We start from the raw sequence: 18851 nt of genomic DNA, 5'->3' as shown, positions 1-18851 counted from the left end.
ACATTTGGGTTTCTTGTTGTTGGGTTTCCCCTTAGCCTAGGAGGCCATTTGACGAAGGAGGAATCCTTAATAGCCATTAAGATCTTTCCTCGCTTAGCATTCAAAGGTGTATAGTTTGTTCTCTCCACGGGCGGGGTCCTGGAACTCCGATCTAACTTGTGCCCGCGTGAAGGGGATCGACTTCTTGACTTGCTTCTTCCCCTGCTCGGAGACTTGCTCTTCTTTCTTTTTTGTCCACCGTTGTTCGTCCCTTCATTCTCTCTCTTCCTCTTTTCTGCCGGTGGATTGTCAATCTTTTGGTTAATCTTCTCCTCGGTACCAATGAACTGGTCTGCCAACTTAAGGAACTCGGTGATATCTTTTGGTTTGTTGGCTACCACTAGCCAACACCAAACTGCTATTGTGAAATCTTTTGGTTGATCTCCTTCTCTTTTTCCACCACTTTATGATGGAAACAAAAGCTTCCTCTTCCTTTTTGATGTCATTTGGGTTCAGCCCTACCTAAGCCTCACACCAAACTGCTCTTGTGAAAGGGCATGTAAGTATATGTGAGGTTGTTTCCTTTTTGTGTCTACAAAAAGGACAATATGCTTCAGATGGGGGGAGCCATTTTGTACATTTACTTCGGGTAAGAAGGCCATTCCACACCACTTTCCAAATGGATATTATACACCTATAGGGGATATTCAGTATCCATAGATCTTTCCATGGGAAGTGTGCTTTGGAGGTGTTATGTTTCCACAAGATGTTATCATGGCTTGACTCTGTGTCAGGGGTGATTTGAAGGATATGAGAGCAGGTTTGTTCATCAAAAGTTTGGGCCAGAATATGGTGGTTCCAACTCCGGTCTGGGTTCATTAATGATGAGACATGTTGATCACAGTGAGACTGTGTCTTTTGGATGTGGGATTCCCCCTGTAATAGTTGGAACCCATGGGTCCGAGAAAACTGAGATGTTCCTGCCCGAATTGACTTGCCATATTATGTTTGTCTTCAATTCTTTTAAAAGTTTATGTGTGGAATGCCACCATAGTGTAAGTTACAAGTGATTTTGGCTTGAAATGGGCTTTGACTTGGGAAATACCGTTATTTGATGATTTGGTTCCACAATATGTTGGGAGAGGATATCATTCTCCACACCTGTTTCCCAAAGATTGCCTTGTTCATGTCTTGACTTTTTCTGAATCCTAGGCCTCCATTTTGTTTTGCTATTCTCCATTGTATTGTGTGTTTGGATTTGTTTTCACCCGCATGCCACTAGAAATCCCTCATCAACTTGTTCAGTTTGGAGAGTGTTTCATGGGGGAGAATTGTTGTCTGCATAGAATAGAATGGGATGGCTGGATCAAAGTGGTGCGACTTGCTTGGGATAGAAATCTGGAGTTCCAAGATGTGATTTTAGATATCACCCGGTCCACTAGAGGCTGATGTGTTAATATCCTATTATCTTATACGCGTAGTCGGGTGCCCAGATATTTTGTGCCTTACAAAGCCTTTCTGACCTTGAGGATGTGAGGTGTTGCAACATTGCTACTCTAAACATGATGTCGGACTTCTCATAATTTGCTTTTTGTCTCGAAAGTTGCTCAAATATGGATAGGATTTGGCTTAGAACTTTAACTTGTGACACATCCGCCTTGTAGAAAATGATGCAATCATCCGCAAATAAAAAATGGGTAACAGACATGCCGTTCATGCAAATCTTAGCTCATTCAATAAAGCCTTCACTTTCAGCACATACTAGCAATTGTGTTAGTATCTCCATTCCTATGATAAATAAATATGGGGAGAGGGGATCCCCTTGTCAGAGACCACATTTCAGTTTGAAGTGGCCATAACATTTGTCATTTAGTTTTATTGAGAAAGTTGGGGTAGAGATACATTGGTAGATCATTTGAGTCATGAAAAGCCCATTTTATTTAGTGTTTCCTTGAAAAAATTGTAGCCCATTTTATTAAAAGCTTTGGACATGAATTCCATTATGGAGTATGATGCAATTGGGGTAATAAAGCAAATTAATAAGTGGGACCCGAATTTGAGAACTGCAAATCGTGTAATCATATAGGACATTCTCAAAATCATGCCACAGGATCCTAGTCTTGTTTGTGAGATTCAGCATGTTCACGGATCTGCCAACACAATAGCACACAAAGCTTAGTCAAACTCAATATTTATGTAACTGGCCTACTTGGCTCGTAAATGCTTCACCATCTGATGTAACATTTGATTTTCAACCTACTTGATGCCTTCTAAGATATGTCTTTCCTTCGATTACCAAAAAAAAAAACGAAGCTTTAATCGCTTATAATTATTTTTTAAATAAACTTGTGGGATGAAGATGGGACCCACGATATCCCGGTGAATGAGGAGAATTTACGAGCAGTATTTCTAATATTTGTATTTGTAAGATTCAGAACGATAAGGCCCACGTTTCTCAAAATAATAAACGTAGAAAGCTTTTGATTTTGGACCGACCGCCTTTCTCTGCTCTTGCAGCTCTTTCTCTTCTTCTCCTGAATTCTGATTCGGAGGAAGTATCTCTACTTCTGTGACAATTCATTCATTCTCTTTCTCTCTCTCTCTGTCTTGGGTAGATATTATTTATTTAAAATAGAATAATAGAGATAAAAAGAAAATGCCCACCATTTCTGTATCTAAATTTATCAGTCCGTGTTCGCTCTCTTCTTCAGCTCCCACGGATGCCTTTAGGTTTACCACCCTTTTCCCTTCTTTACTACCTTTGACCAAGTTCCCTACGTGTACCCAATCCTTAATCCAACAAAGAAGAAAAACCCTAGTTTTCTCGAAATCATCTGAAACAGAGCTCTCCGCTGCAGAAGAAGAATGGCTTAAAAAGCTCCCAGACAAGAAGAAACCCTTGTATTCTCATAGCCTTCCCTGCATAGAATCTTGGTTGAAGAAATTGGGGTTTTACCAGAGCAGAGAGGATCGAGCCATCTGGTTTATCGAGAAGCCTGATTGGCACGCTCAGCTATCGCTTGACGTCACCGATCTCTATATAAGGTCTTTCTATTTACCATAAGCTCTGCCATTGAGATTCTTAGGGTTCTTTTAACTGCTCTTCTTGTTTCAGTTTTGGGGCATTCTTGAATTGACTGCGTTATTTTTTATGGTTGAAGTTAGATGGATTGTTTTGGATTTATCTGGTTTGCTTTTAAATGGGATATGGTTCTTTTTTCAAAAAAAAAAGGATATGGTTCATGCCCTTATTTCGGATTGTTTAACAATGGTAAGAAAGCAAGGGGGGGGGGGGGGGGGGGGTAGGGTTGACGGCTAATTTAGGGATTTTGATTTTTTACGTAAATTCTTTGACTTTCTGGGGTCGAGCTTATATTATAGGTTTCTTGTTCAATTATTAGTTAGATACTGAATGAAGTTTGAACCCACGTGCTATTACAATCAAGAGCATTTGCATTCTTTCCCGTGGAAGGTTGCTAGATCTATTGGCATTTTGTATTTGCCTGCTCTTTTCTTTTCTGAATCTGCATGCTGATTCTCTTTGGTTGCACATAAAATGGATGTGCAAATTGAACATTTTCTGTAAAGTGAATAGTAATGTGGGAATTTGACATTGTTTCTAATTTTGCCTTACTCATTTGTCTAACAGACATCAGTATTCTCAGTCCATGTCTTGCAATATGTGTCAGCTCTCAACCATTCAGGTTCATTTTCCAGGCTAGGCAAAATACCAAGAACATTAGGGAAGTGATTTGTTTTCCTATTGAATATAATTTTCAAGGGAATCATCTGTTTGTCTTCATTTCATATGCAAGTGCAACCAAATGCAGCCTTTAACTCTTAATTATACAATGCGTGTGGATAGATTCTAGGACCATGACGTTTCTTACTCGACAGTTGAATATATAAAGAAAAGAGGCATTCAAACTTGAAGTTCATGCCCCATGAGGAGCCAAATTAAACTTCCAGGAATCTAAATCCCATCTCTATCATTTTTACTTTATTCTGCTTTCCTAGTATGAACTTAGGAGGAAACTATTCAGATCATGTTGAGATAAAGATCCCAATGATGGGACTTGTACTGTTTAACCAGAGTCTCATTTTAAAATGCTGCTTTCTTTAAGCATGCTAAAGTAGCATCTAGCTCAGATGGTTTTTATTTCATATTCCTGGGTTTTATACAGGGTATGGACACACAAACTCTTAGCTTCTTTTTTTTGAAAGATGCATAGAAATTCATTAAAAGATAAAGAGAATACAAAAGGAAGGTAATAAGAAATCACCTGAGAACAGAGTGTGGATCTTCTGGTAACAAACAATGGCAATATTGCAACATCATGTTGTATCGCCACTTGTTCCTCATATGTGGTAAAGTCCTGACATGCACGAACTTATTCTGGCATCTTAACAAAATGTTAGTTCCTTTGCAACACTGGGCATGTACTACTCCAATACTCCCCCCCCCCTCTCTCTCTTTCTTTCTAAGTCACTAAGTTGCAGGTAAGCCACCATTCCCTCAGAAGCCAACATGTGTTGGGTTTGCACCAAAACTGTGAAGAAGACCATCCTTTTAGATTTTATGCTTATTAATGCAATCTCTGATGACTAGAACTGAAGGATTTTTTTGTCTACTTAATCAGAACATACATAGAAACAATATGAAAAATCCATCCTTCTTGATTTTTAAGTAGTGGACCATTTGCTGTGATTAAAATCATCTCTACAAGACAAAAACTAGAGATTTTGGGGGTTTTGATGGCTTACATGAAGCTTGTACTGTGAGTCTATGATAAGAATTGATCCAGATAATTCACAGATAAACTTTGAAGTTGCAATGGTGGTGGGCCTTGGAATACTACAGAAATTTGTATTAGAAAACAGAACCACCGATGAACAAAATGAAATGAAATATGGGGTTGTAACTGTTATTATGGTATTTTGAAAGGGAAACTTTTTCAGGAACTAATAGCTGCATATGCAAGGACAGCATATGAGGGACAGGTGGCAATACAATATGATGTTGCTAGCAATTTTGCTAGTGTTTTGTTACCTGTGGATCTGGACTATAAAGAACAATGTTGTTAAGCTCAGAAAATTCCTAGGATATCCAACAATGTCACAGGATGTAGCAAGGGCTTTTTATTTATCTATGTGCCATTGTCAAGAAGATGAAAACACGTAGACTACCCTCAATTTGGTCTGCTGTTCCATTTCAACTTGAGATTGATGGTACCCTGGGGTATAGGCATGTCACCTCAAACTCAAAGGAGGTGAATCTGTAGCTTCGTTCCTAAGCCTTCTTATTAGGGCTGCAAATGAATTAGGTTGAATCAGATACATCTAGATCCTTAATTAATTCATCAATATTTTGGTTCGAATTGAATCTTATCCATTGAATTCAGATCAAACTTGGATTGAATTTGGATATTGCATACCATGTATAAATTAAAGTAAAAATTATCAGAATATATCTTTATTATGTAATGCTGATACTTGCCATGGTTTAACATCCAAATGACCATGCATGAAATTTAATTAATTCTTTTTCTGCCCCCACTCTCTCTGTCTCTCCATTTATTTTCCTCCCCCCACTCTCTCTATCTCGCCATTACCCCATTTTGATCCTGACCATTTGGGGTCTTGGGAGGGGTGGACTGGATATGGACCTAGCTTTCTATACTTTCTCACACAGTGGCAACTCTCAAGCTTGAATCCACATTCTCGCACTTGTCACCATGAGATTTTATTAATGACTTGTCAAAATTGGTTTAATTGTGAACTTGCTTTAGGTTCCAATAATGATTTAAGGTCTGTCCTTATAGAATGTGAACTAAAGATGTTTGAATTGAGATGCAGGTATCTGAAGAATGGACCTGGGAATCTTGAGAAAGATGTGGAGAGAAGATTCAGTTATGCACTAAGTAGAGAAGACATCGAGAATGCAATACTTGGAGGACCGTAAAGTTGATATCTACAATCCTCTTAGTTTGGGTTAAAATTGACGACATTTTAGCAACTGCTTGCCATTGAGTGAATTATTTACTTATTTGTAAGTTGGATGTTGGTTATGAAGTTTCTCCTCACTGTTGGGGAAAGTGCAAGGTTTGATTGGGCCAATACATTGTTTGTCTTCTCTTGTCTATTGTAATGAAAGATTAATTTTTCACTTTCCAGTTATTTTATTGTAACCTGGGTGGTTTAAATTTGTAAAATTTTACATGTTCTTTGGCAAAATTGTTTCTCTGTTTACAATTAAATGGACCGCAATTGGAGGTAGAAGAAAATCTAATTGTCTATAATAGTATTTTTATATGACAATGAATGTAATGGGTAACCTTCCATAAAATAAGCCTATAAAAAAAAAGAAACCATCCATAAAATAAAAGGAATAGAACGGGTAACAGAGTTCTATTAGCTTTACTTTTGTCTAGTACTGAAGTTATTATGGTTGAAAACAAAGCAAATGTATAACCGTGGGTGCCAAGTTTTAGAAATAAATAATAATTAGGTTTTGTTGACAGATTCTAAACTTTAGTAGGAGAGTTTGGCATTTTCAACAAGGTTCAAAATATTGATAAGGCTGATATGCCCGCTGTATTGAGGCTTTTTTTTTTTTTTCTATCTGGTTCAAAGGGGTCGGTTTAAGGCCTGCCAACCCCCTGAACCATGGTCTGGCCTGAAACACTCAGGGGTGTATTGGGAAGCCCCTGATACGATGTGTATCGTCAATATGTATCGAAACTTTGAACTTTGATTTTCAAATTTTAACAATTACTCAACTTGAGCCTGTCCAAGTTGCACCCATATACTCTTAACAAGACTTACAAAATTTACCAGTACATGACGGTAAGTCTTCTTAAGTCAATGCTGATTAATTTTGCATCTTCAAGGTAGCTCTTAAATCCCACTATCAGGCCTAGTGGTAAGGCTGCAATTGAATTGAGCTCTAATCAAATAATTCAGGTTCCAGTTTGATTAGGCTTGATTCAAATTCGGACCTTGGGGTAAGCTCAATTAGTTATTCGAGCTCAACAAAATGTTTGACTTGAAAGCTCGTGAGCTTGGCTCGAATAACATACATGCATGCATGCATACATATATATATATATATAAATTATAGAATATAAAAATATATTTTTTATTTATGTAATGAAAAAATATTTTTCTGTAAATATACTTTGATATTCTATATGTAATGTAAGAATATACTATATATTACAAAAGTATATCATACATACATGTTCTCAAGCTTCTTTAAAGATGCTCTTAAGGGAAATCTTCTGAAGTCGATGCTAATTATACATCTTATATTCCGTTAAGAAACAATAAACTGTAATAATATGAGTACAACAATAAAGATACATAAAGGTAAACTACACAACCTTCCCTTTATTTGCTCTGGAACCTATCCCTAGTGACATTTTTTTCATCAGAAATGTAGCAACTCAATCTGCACACTGTAAATGAGACCAGTACTCCTTGACGAGCTGCCCAAACAATGATCCTTCTCTTTGAATTAACTTCATTGGCTTGTCATACTCCACTAGTAGTCCTGAGAGAGAGAGAGGATTATCTTTAGTATTTGTGCCATTTCTTGTCCTAACAAGAGCCAATGGGTTTGACATGTATAAAAAGGCAGAGCATTCCTAGTTATATGGGTTGAAACTGTAAGACTCACCATCGCTCATGGAAATCACCATTGTGCAATCCATCACTGTGGGTATCCTGTGGGCCACCGTTATAACAGTGCAGTCTGCAAATTCAGTCCTTATTGTTTTCTGGAGAATAGTGTCTGTTGCATTGTCTATTGATGCAGTGGCTTCATCAAGTACCAATATCCTGCTTCTCCTTAACAGTACACGGCCCAGACAAAACAATTGTCGCTGTCCCATGCTCCAGTTTGATCCATCTCCTACAACTGCAGTATGGATTGTAAATAACAGTTCTTGGTAAAAAGCAAAGCAGATCAGGTGGTTAAAACTTTACCTAATGAATCCAGACTGCCTTCTTTCTCTCTAACAGCTTCTCGAAGCTGACATTTTCCCAGAACCTTTCAGAAAATTGCATGAAAAATTACCAGTGAGCAACAACAGGTTAAAAAACGATAACTTAAAGTGCAGCAGCTTCTTAAGAAAATTGAAGTTAAATTAATTAAGCTACTGTGCACTTATGAGATGATCAAGACTTTGAATTAGGAGAAATCGCTATTATTATGAACTGTTGTGACAATTCCCTAACGAATTGGTAATTACATTTATGTCAAGAAACCTAACAGGCTTGTGCAAGGGACAATTCGTGCAAATACACATTCCTGCATGGTGTAATACTGGATTTACTTTCTTACTTACTTGTCTTTTCATTTAGTTGCCTAGCAATCTCTTCCATGTAATTAAAAGGGATTGACGACATGCCTCAATATAAGGATTCTGAGGCTCCCATTTTTCCTGATCAAATAACTATCAAACAACTCTATTTAATATAATTTTTGTTCAACTTTTATTGTCTAGTGCATTTAATAAGGAACTCATCCAAGTCAAGTTTACCCTGAAGCAAATCTATACTCTGTTTTATCCAAGTCAAATTTCCTGATAAAAAATAGAATTCACATGGATGATCTCTGGATCAAGTCCGAGTTTGCAGACAGTAGTTAAGGCAGGGAAGTTTAGAGCAAATTTTCCTGCAGCTTGATGGATCTCCCTTTTCCAGAAGGCATTTATTTCAATGAAAAAGGGGCGAGAAACAAAGTTTTGCCACAAAATGTTCAGACAGATAAATGGCCTGCCAATCATCAAAACTACTGCAAATGTTAACAGCAACAGCAGATTAGCAGATAAAATACCTCCCATATTTCATCATCAGTATGCTGTGATAGAGGATCCAAATTATATCTAACAGTTCCATTGAAAAGTGTAGGATCTTGAGGTATGACCCCAAAACGTGATCTCAGATCATGTAGCCCAATTGTTGAGATGTCAATGTCATCAATGACAATTTTACCCCCTTCTGGTTCTACGAGACGAAATAGAGCACTGATCAAAGTTGTCTTCCCACTTCCAGTCCTACCAACAATTCCAATCTTGTCCCCACCTTCGAATGTGCAGTTGATCCCTCGAAGAACAAGTGGAGATTCAGGCCTATATCTTATCTGTTTTCATTAATTTCTTCAATGAATTAATCTTCGTCAATAATGAAATGACAATATGAGCTCTAAGTTCTCAAGAGACAAAATACCTTCAGATCATGGATCTCTACTTTACCCACAGCAGGCCAATTGGTTGAGGGCCGGCTTGCCTCTATAATTTCAGGTGCTTCACTAGGTATGTTCATGTACTGGTTTAGTCTCTCTACAGAAATCATGTGATTTGTTAGTATGCACTGGCTTTTAATGGAGTAAACGAAGGCCATGTTCATTGAGAGACCATAAGTCAGTGCCATTCCGATAAATCCTGCAGCAAGAAGTTGGTATTGAAATAGTTCAATAGACAAAATATGTGCAAGAATCTATGGTTGATAAGTGGTTTAAAAGTGGGAGGTGGAAGGTGATTATATATGTTAATTTCCACAGAGATAGTATTTTCATTCAAAAAAAATTGAATGGTTTATCCAAATACCAATGTCCATAGTTGCATATATACTAGGAAAAATTGCATATTCAAGTAAATGTTTAAGATATTTTCAGAAGAAGAAAGCAAATGATCACCAGAGCCAAAAGTTCCTGGAGGAAGCAACACCATGGCAAGTGCAGAGGCAGTAAGAACAGTGCTACTCAGCATTTCTAAACGTTGAATCAGCCACTCAGTGGTTGCAAAGTTGTGGAAGAACGGAGTAGAATTTGTGTCAATGAGGTCCAGATTCTTTGCAAAGAAGTGTTCTTCCTCATCAAAAGCTCTGATTGTCATGGCTCCTGCTATTGATTCTGCTAGATGATTTGCTACCAAAGATTTGGTTGTGCCATTTATCCGCATTAACTCTTTTGCAGAAGCATAGTAGTACCTCTATGGATTAAAAATTAACTTCTAAAGAGTTAGTTGTTGATGAAAAGGCTATAACAATTATATTTGTGGGAGTGAGTGAGTTTGCTAGTTGAGTCATTTAGTGAGCTTCCCTAAATGACCAAAAAGGCACCATATGTGTGTCTTGCAGGCTCTACTTATGGGACAAATTTCAGCCCCAAAGCACTTGCCACATGTACACAATAAGCCCTTATTTTGGGGAACTTTTGTATTAAAAATTAAAACTATGAATAGACAATATTTTGCCAGGGAAATTCAAAACAGGGTGGGGTATAGGTCTGATGTGACATGAATATTGAACACATGGCTAATCCAGAGGATCCCCTACTTGGTTATAGGTTTGGATCTGCCAAATCATCTCTCCATGTGGCAGAAACAGGGGAGTTGCTGTTATATATGTATTTATGTATGTATGGATTACTTTCAGTTCTTCCTGCCCCTGCACTCTGCACGCTTAAACCAAGTGGGTTATATTAGATAGTTGAGACAGTATGATTGAGGAAGAATATTTGCCCCAGGAATCAGTTTCTTATCCAAGTTAGCCACAGTATAGTGCCCAAAAATTCAAGTTCGGAAGCTATTTGTATGATAGGAAACATGTTGCTTCATACAATTTCTGGGTGACCTTGGTGGGCCTTGGCGCAATGGTTGGGTTGCTCCGTTGTGACCTGGGTGATCAGGTTTCAAATCTTGGAAACAACCTCTTTGTATGAGCCAGGGGTAGGGCTGCGTACATCCGTCCCTCCCCAGACCCCACATTGGCGGGAGCCTTGTGCACTGCTATTGTCAGATAAACCATTGCTATAAAGTCTTCCTCCTTTCACATCTTATTACCTGTAGGCGTATTGTCAGATAAACCATTGGTATAGAGACAAAAAGGACTTGCCAAGTAACAACAACCAGTACTCCTAGGTTGGCATATGAACTAATGGTAGATCCAATGGTAAACACTAAGCTGAATGGAACATCAAGATCGATGAGATTTAAATCAGAAGAGACCTATAGAAGAAGCATGAAGTTAAGTTAGACAAATCTCTAAAGCATAGATTTCAGTATTTGTTTTTTTTTTTGATATAGATGCTTACCCGGCTCAGTATTCTTCCCAGAGGTGTAGAGTCGTAGAAGGACATAGGTGCACGGAAAAGAGAGTTCTGTAGCTGAGAAAATAAGGACTTGGATGACTGGATACCTAAAGCAACTATAGCAAGAGATCTGATGAACAAAATGAAAACTGAGAAAAATCCAATTGCCAAGTATACTAGGATTAGTTTCAATCTGCTAACATGAGGGTTTTGAACGTTTGCAGCCATCCAGGAATTCTGTGATATTAGTCCAGCCACAAAAATGAGGTGAGTGAGAATTGCAAGAGAAATGTAGAAGAATCCCTTGTTCTGACTCAGATACAAAATGTATGGCTTGAAACCCATATCTCCTGTTTCTCTCTCTTCTTGCTTAATCAACTGATCTTGTACTGATTCTTTTAACTGTTTTCTGGTATAAGTCTTCTTTATATCTCTAGAAGAGGTTTCATGTCCCTTGGAAGAAACTACCCCAGCCAACCTTTCAGGACTTGCAGTTTCCTTGTGCGCATTGACAAGGTCCAGAAATTCTTTACTAGTGGCCAATAGCTGGTGATAAGTAGCAGCACGCAGGATTTCCCCATCTGACATTAACTGTGAAAATGATAGGTTCATTTTAAAATACAGCATACAGTAGCATATCATCTAGGAAATTATAATTCGACAGAACATGACTTTTGATGGAGCAAACTTCCAGGAGAGGATTCATGTAGCTACAGCATTGTTTTGTGAATGAATCCCAAATAGTTGAGATTAAGGCTGAAGAAAGGAAAATGATATTATTTCACAAAATGCATTCATAAATTGCTTTGACATCAGTTCATGTACAGATACAGCATCCTTCCACCACTATTACCACTTACATGTTAAGCAAAAAACAATTTATTAAACTAATCAGTCACATTAGGTCACTTCTCAGTTACAACTTACAACAGCTTGGCAATTTAGTGATTTCTGGCAATCAGTTGCATTTTTTTTTTGTTTGGGGGGTGGGGAGAAGCCATGAAAAATCAACACATGAATGATGGATTTTTGTGACAAGCAGCTCCAGGAACTACAAAATCACACCCAAAAAAAATGCTAAAAGAAATGAAACCCATCTGATAAAATAACTTCAGCGACTCTAAAGATCAGATTATACTACTTCAATGTTGCATGGACTTGGACAATTGAGTTGGAACCTGACTTATTTCCAACTTGGCAAAATGAGAAAACATGGACTTATAGACATATTTATAGAGAAGTATATACTATTAAAATAGTTCATATTATTTGAATTTCAACATTATTTACCTATAAAAAAAGGGGTTTAGAATGTTATCTTTGTTACTAAGTAATGTTTTATAGGAAAAATGGCATTCATTTTGTACATTATCTGTTCATTTATGTCAAATAAGCTAGTAGAAGAAAAGGAAATGTTACATAGAAGTGCCCTTCAGGTATATGTGGAGTGTTGGCATCCAATGCATGTTTGACAGAGACATGTTTTCCATTTACAAGTGTCTATGCAACACTGCACTACCAGTAATCAAAATCAAGAAAGAAACATAAAGCATTTTTTGGAGCCCCTGTCTCATAAAGTAGTTCCAGCAGATATGACCTGAACTCATTTTGACCAGTACTCCCTAAAAATTCCTTCATACGTAATCATGGCAAGCCTACTGGTAGGGCTATGTCATATTGATTGGAAAGCACAAGTTGATTGCACTTTTAGCAATTCAATTAATAGTAATATTTTTTTGTTCATATATAAAAATTCTTACCTTTGATAGACAAAAGAAAACAAAAGACGAGGCCAAAAACTGATTAGTCCTAAATTTGCTCTTAGGTTCACAATAAAGGGTAAGCATAAGTTTTTTTTTTTAGAATTTATAAAAGAAGAATACAGGAGTTGAATTGCCACTAACCAAAACAGAGTCAAATGCAGGAAGAAAATCAACTTGGTGGGTCACTAGTAAGACAGTTTTCCCCGACAGAGCTCCCATTACATATTCCTGAAACAATCCAAATCAGATATCAATACAAATGGTAGCCATAAATGTATAAATTTCATGGAAAAGAGAATATGAAATTACATTAAATAGGCTGGTAGCAGTATGTGCATCAACAGCACTGAATGGATCATCTAAAAGATAAATGTCTGCATTCTGATACAATGCACGAGCAAGTTGAATACGCTGCTTCTGACCACCACTTAGATTAACTCCTCTTTCTCCTATTTCAGTAAGATCACCAAAGGGTAGCATCTCAAGGTCCTTTACCAATGAACACTTCTCAACAACTTCTTGGTATCTTTGCCAATCCATTTTGGACCCAAATAGGATGTTTTCTTGTATACTTCCTGTCTGGATCCATGCAGTCTGAGAGACATATGCAATCTTTCCATAAACTTGAATCTGAGAATGAAACAAAAGGAGCCATATTTATTAATAGATGATTATTGACCATATCCTGTGGTTTCTTGGAAGAGCAGACAACTCTTTCCAACATGGGAAATGTAAATCGGTCTTAGAAATGCTACTAATGTTATTATGTAATTTAGTTCAACCATATGTAACTGAGGACGAAAAAGAACAACATTTATCAGCTATTATAAGTATGATTCCTTGTAAAGGCTATCAGTATATGATGAAAAGACTTTTGCTCCATTAAAAAAGGAGGAAATAATCCTTTTCACTGTGGATGACAAGGCCACGCTTCCCTGTTTTTTGAAAATATTTAAACTTTTTATGATAATATTGGGTGAAGTTACTTCAACATCCACCATGAAAAGAACTAGTTCCTTGTTTTTAAAAGGAGGGAAAATAAACTCATACAGCCTCTCTGTATGTGCAGGGGTAGGTCTCCATACATCTGTTCCTTCCCAGATCCCGTATTGGTGGGAGCCTTGTGCACCGGGCTGCCCTTTTCGCCCTTTATGGAGTCAATAGACCTTATGAAAGCACATTCTTGTCCTCAAAAAGAGTATCAATATGAGCCTCACAAGCATTTTTTTTTTCTTTTCAGAATACCAGATGGTATTTAGAACATTCCATGAAATGAAACAAAAAAAAGTCCCTATAATTAAATCTCTCTTGCAAGAATTAAATGATATCTCTATAATATTTTGACATTTCAAAAACTGTGTATTTCCTTCATTTAATTCAAAAACTAAGGAAAAAAGAGATGGAAAAATATCAAATAAGATTCTGGAAATTTTCCCACTGGTGAAATTGTTTGTGAGTCGTGATGCATATCAGAATACACTTAGAAGTGACATTTCAAGGTAAGATGTATGCAACAGAGTCCTTGTAACTGGAGACATTTCTTTCTCAACCATGTACAAGAGAACAAATTGGGGTGGCAAATAATAGCTTACCTTGCCCTCAGTACAAGGAACCTCTCCAAGAATTGCTGCTAAAAGGGTTGATTTGCCTGAGCCAACCTCTCCACATATAGCCATTTTTTCACCAGGTTTAACCTCTAAACTTATGTTTCTTAGTGTGGGCTTCAATGAATTCTCTTCCCATGAAAGATTGGCTGACTTGATAAAAATTGAATGCTCAAGCACCTCCATGTTGCACTTGTTCCTGATGTTTCCACTTTGCAGATCAGGTGCCTCGAGAAACTTTACAATCCGTGCTAATGCAACTTTTGCTTGAATTATCACTGCAATAACATCAGGGATTGTTCTAACAGGGTCTTGAACAAGCTTTAAGGTTGCTAGAAATGTGAAAACATTACTAGCGTAGAGAGGAACTTCAAGGAAGTAACACGTTCCAAAGGTAGCAGCTGAGACTAATACAGGGGATGACCAAAAGAGAACAACGTTGTATGCTTTTCTTAGTTGAACGGCTGACAACCATTTACATTCCTCCTTCCTCAAGCTTTCTACGAAATTCTTAAAATGGGTCTCCCATGCATAAAGTTTCAATACTTTCATGTTCACAAGAGACTCAGTACTGGCCTTCAACCTCTCATCTTGTGCCACCATGAGCTTAGACTGGAACTTGTGTTGCAGTTTGGCCAGAGGAGTATTGCAGAGCACAGTTAATACTATCGTAACCATGGCTGCGATTGTTGCAAGTCCCACAGCATGAAAGAGAATCACTAATGCAATGCAAAGCTGAAGGACTGTTGTCCATGTCTGGTGGAACCAAAATGGGAATTCACCTATCCTATAAGCATCTACAGTGACATAATTTGTTATCTCTCCAGATGAATGAATCATCTTGGCTGCATTTGAGAGTCTCAGTTGCTTTCTATAAATAGCTGACGATAGCAAAGATCTTACTTGGAGGCCTATTAATCTGGTGCGGAAGTACCACTGCCTCTGGGATACGGACTCCAAGCACTTTGCAAAGAACAATGATATTGCCAACACAAAACCTTCATATTTAAAGGATTCTTTCCCTTCGGCAACCTTAATGAATGAATTAAGAAGCAGAGGACCGGCAGACAAGGTAAGTATCTTAAGCAATGCAAAAGATCCAGAAATTAAAATCTCTCTCCAATGGCAACAAACTATCGCCCACAAAATAGAAGGTGGTACAGATGGTCTTCTTTGTTTTTGTACATTCAGTTGCTCCAGAAAGAGCAAATAGCAGGTTTCTGCTCGATCTAACTCACGCAACTGGGGTATGTCTTTATCTTCAAGTGTTTTTTCTTTACCTTTCTTCATCAAGGGGTTCAACCACCAAAATGAAATCCTGCTAAAAAATCCAGCTCTGGAAAATGGAGTCACATTGCCACATGAATCGATTTTACTGTTGCCTCCGTCTTGACCAATCAAGGGTGCATGTAGAGAACTTCTGCCGTCCATTTGAACAACTTCTCCATATTCACATCCTTTATAAGTGTAGAGCAGCAATAGAATTGCTGCTGGAAAGGATAATACATCTATCACCGTCTTAATCGTTACTCTTCTCCCTACAAATAGAGACAGGACAGCCAGAAATCCTGCTAGCAGGAAGGCAAGTATGGACCAGAGCCTCAGAAAGGCTTTTGGAAGTTGCTTTCCCCGAAGGCTCACAGTTAAACACATCAGCAACCATGTGAAGCCCTGAAATAGCATCACTAGCCACAGATGCAGAGGTAAAGTAGTATGTCCGTTTCTCAGTGTCTCTTCTAGGATCCAGACCCCATAACTCAGGTAAACCAACCCCAGACCACCATTGAAAATGGTAGAAGATATCTGTAAAAGGTGAAAGCATTGGAAGCGGGTGGAAGGTTGAATTCTTCTTGGCAATGTCTTGCAAAAGAAGTCGAATAGGAGCAATAACAGAAGAAGTAGATCAACAAAAATGACAAACATGTCGTTGATACATGACGAAGGATAGATGATAGAAACCAAACTGGAGCTGCATTGATTTCCACCACTATATGAACAATCAGATTCCCCACAGAAAACAGTCCACAAGTACTCCATCTTGCTTGATCCCACTGCTTTTCAAATCCTGCCCATCACGAAAGTACAAAAAACTAAAAAAAGACGAAAGACTACCTCTGATGCAAAAAAGCAAATTAAAAAGGAAAATTGTTAGAACGTGATTATGCATGGAAACTAGAGATGGTAAAACAAGATTTCTTTGTTCACTTTGGAAAGACTGGTTAATAGTGGGGAAGAATTTGGAAGAAAACTAGTTTAGATTCACTACCAGAAACGTAAAACCCATATATAAAACCGACGACAAAGTGACATGGCGAAGAACTGGAGTAAGAACTTTATACTTGAAAAATACGTTTCGCAACCTATCCCCCCGCAACCCAATAAATAAAATATAAGTGTTTGGAGTTTGGAAAATTTTCATTCCTGAATGGAGTTATGGAGTTTATCAAAATTGTCCAAGGAACATACCTCAAAAGGAAGAGAAATATGTTGGGAGCTAAATGAGCTTTGGGTTATGGCACACCTCAATAGATCAGAAGAATAATAGTTAACTTTAACTTAATTTGTTTTCCTTCTCCTGTTCCAGAAATAGTAACTTCTTACAGCTTCTGGTTTGTTATTCCTGGGGAAGAACACGATTAACATATACAAAGTACATAATATCAGAAACCCAAGATAACCCATGCATGTTATTATTACTAATTAATCTAGCTAGTAGTGAGTTTTACAGTGCATAGAAATACAAAAGTAAAATAAATAAAATCTGGTAATACCGCAACCTTATCCATGTATCGTGATCGTATAAACCTGGTTTTTAAGTTAGTATTTCAATATACTATCTCTTCTTTTTTATTTGGAAACAGTAGTTAGTACTATAATTGGAGTTCATGGAATGAAAGCGATGAAGTAAACCTTAACGATATTACTAACTACTGTTTTTGATATTTAGCTCGTTAAAAAGGTGACATTTTTGAAATTTTTTTAAAAATATTACTTTTATTGATATTAAACCCCAAAAATTGCCCTTATATACTATTATTCTAATAAATACGGAAGATATTTCCAATGCATGATAGGATGTGCGTGTAAGGTACCATATGTAAGGAATGTCCGCACGATAATTCAGTGGGTAAAGGACTTCCCCTTTCTAATTGAGTCATCTAAAAGTCTGTTTTTGCCCCTGTTAGTTCTTCAAATTTTCAAAATAAAGAAGAAGCCCTATTCAGAAGAAACGAAAACTTGGTATGCACCAAATCCCAAACTAACTATGTTCAAGAACAATAGCAGAAACCAAAAATCCAGTATTCATGGAGTTCATTGAAGATTGAACAACCTTTTCGCCGCTAATTAAAAACCGTATGATTCACAATCGATTATAGAAGGGGGGAAATTGAAATTTAAATAAAGGAAACAGTGCCCTTGTGACCTTGTCCTCATGCCCATGAACCAGTGCCCCTCATCACACTTTTCATTTTCAACTAAGCACCAAATGATGTGGGCCTCTGTCTTTCTAATGTGTTACCGCCATGTATCAATGCCCTCGTCCTCAACCTCATGAATTCTTGGAAATCCATCCCTGTGAATAAATGCATACAAAGAAGGAAGAAAGAAACTATTATAGTTTACAAACAGAAGTGACCAGGGACCGAGAACTCGCAAACATTGAAAAAAAATAAAAAACATAACACAGGAAAAATAGCAGACTCCCCATTTGGAGAGAATGCAAGATTTTTGTTTTTGTAAAGCAGATCTTTAAGTAGTGAGAGGAGCTCCAAACCACTCCTGGTTGACAATGTGCTACCTCCATTACCGTTAATTTTGACAAAGAAGAATTAGTTCATGTATCCAAAATGAACTAACTCATGTATCCAAACCTGTAGAAAAGTATTGAGCAGATGTGTTATTTTTGTTGTTGCGGAAAATTAGTTCATGTATCCAAAATGGTGTAAAATTGGGTTTTTTCAAAAAAATTAATCACTCGTGACCTTCCCTCTTGATGGATTGTCAACGGAGGGGACATTCATTTTTGTCCAATGACATCACCTAACAGGGATGGTCTAAGTCCAATCCAAAAAGGGAGGGGGAGATTTAAGTATGCAGGAGAAAAATGAATGGAGGTTTAAGTCTTTTCCCTTAATTCAGTATCCACATTTTTAAAACGTGCCAACAGGTTCAAAGTATCAATGCACCCTTATGTATAGACAGAGGTGTTACGGTACTTAAAATAATGCATCGTTGTATATTTTTCAAAATTTGATTTTTAGGCTTGTTTTTAACCATATTTTTATTAAAAAGGAGGGGCTCTCGAAACACCTGTAAATAGATGTATCCAAACCCCAATTGGACGATACGATACGCCCCGTATTGGGCATATTGTATCAAAATTTTGAATTTTGTGTGCCAATCTAGTAC

General features: G+C 37.5%; 2 protein-coding genes across 6 annotated transcripts; one reads left to right on the top strand and one right to left on the bottom strand.

Annotated features, from left to right (window-relative positions):
- Positions 1-2417: 2417 nt before the first annotated feature.
- On the top strand, positions 2418-6153 carry LOC104600294 (tRNA dimethylallyltransferase). Its single transcript, XM_010263160.3, has 2 exons — positions 2418-3024; positions 5836-6153. Exons 1-2 carry the CDS (start codon positions 2636-2638, stop codon positions 5939-5941), a joined length of 495 nt encoding a protein of 164 aa, XP_010261462.1. The 5' UTR covers positions 2418-2635; the 3' UTR covers positions 5942-6153.
- Positions 6154-7218: 1065 nt separating this feature from the next.
- On the bottom strand, positions 7219-17347 carry LOC104600295 (ABC transporter C family member 10-like). 5 transcript variants are annotated; one of them, XM_088895463.1, is made up of 13 exons: positions 17219-17235; positions 16908-17061; positions 14430-16506; positions 13147-13467; positions 12979-13065; positions 11078-11665; positions 10827-10991; positions 9680-9974; positions 9211-9425; positions 8819-9124; positions 7966-8029; positions 7658-7897; positions 7219-7531 (listed from the first exon to the last, which is right to left on the bottom strand). In XM_088895463.1, exons 3-13 carry the CDS (start codon positions 16476-16478, stop codon positions 7425-7427), a joined length of 4437 nt encoding a protein of 1478 aa, XP_088751589.1. In that variant the 5' UTR covers positions 16479-16506; positions 16908-17061; positions 17219-17235; the 3' UTR covers positions 7219-7424. The 5 variants fall into 5 exon arrangements, with proteins under 5 accessions (XP_088751589.1, XP_088751590.1, XP_010261464.1 ...); XM_088895464.1 differs by having other exon boundaries at positions 14430-16555; positions 16908-17346; XM_010263162.3 differs by having other exon boundaries at positions 16908-17346.
- Between the last annotated feature and the right edge of the window lie 1504 nt (positions 17348-18851).

This window comes from Nelumbo nucifera, chromosome 1 (assembly GCF_055504915.1).
Source record: "Nelumbo nucifera cultivar China Antique chromosome 1, China Antique-T2T, whole genome shotgun sequence".
Lineage (NCBI taxonomy): Eukaryota > Viridiplantae > Streptophyta > Magnoliopsida > Proteales > Nelumbonaceae > Nelumbo > Nelumbo nucifera.
Note: the sequence above shows the minus strand (reverse complement) of the source record. Positions and strands in the feature narration are given on the sequence as shown.

Coding starts and splice junctions, on each gene's coding strand:
- LOC104600294 (XM_010263160.3), top strand. CDS start 2,636: ATGCCCACCATTTCTGTATCTAAATTTATCAGTCCGTGTTCGCTCTCT. Junction 3,025..5,835: donor GTCACCGATCTCTATATAAG/GTCTTTCTATTT, acceptor ATTGAGATGCAG/GTATCTGAAGAATGGACCTG.
- LOC104600295 (XM_088895464.1), bottom strand. CDS start 16,478: ATGGAGTACTTGTGGACTGTTTTCTGTGGGGAATCTGATTGTTCATAT. Junction 13,468..14,429: donor TTCCTTGTACTGAGGGCAAG/GTAAGCTATTAT, acceptor TTTCATTCTCAG/ATTCAAGTTTATGGAAAGAT. Junction 11,666..12,978: donor CTGCATTTGACTCTGTTTTG/GTTAGTGGCAAT, acceptor TCATTTTCACAG/TTAATGTCAGATGGGGAAAT.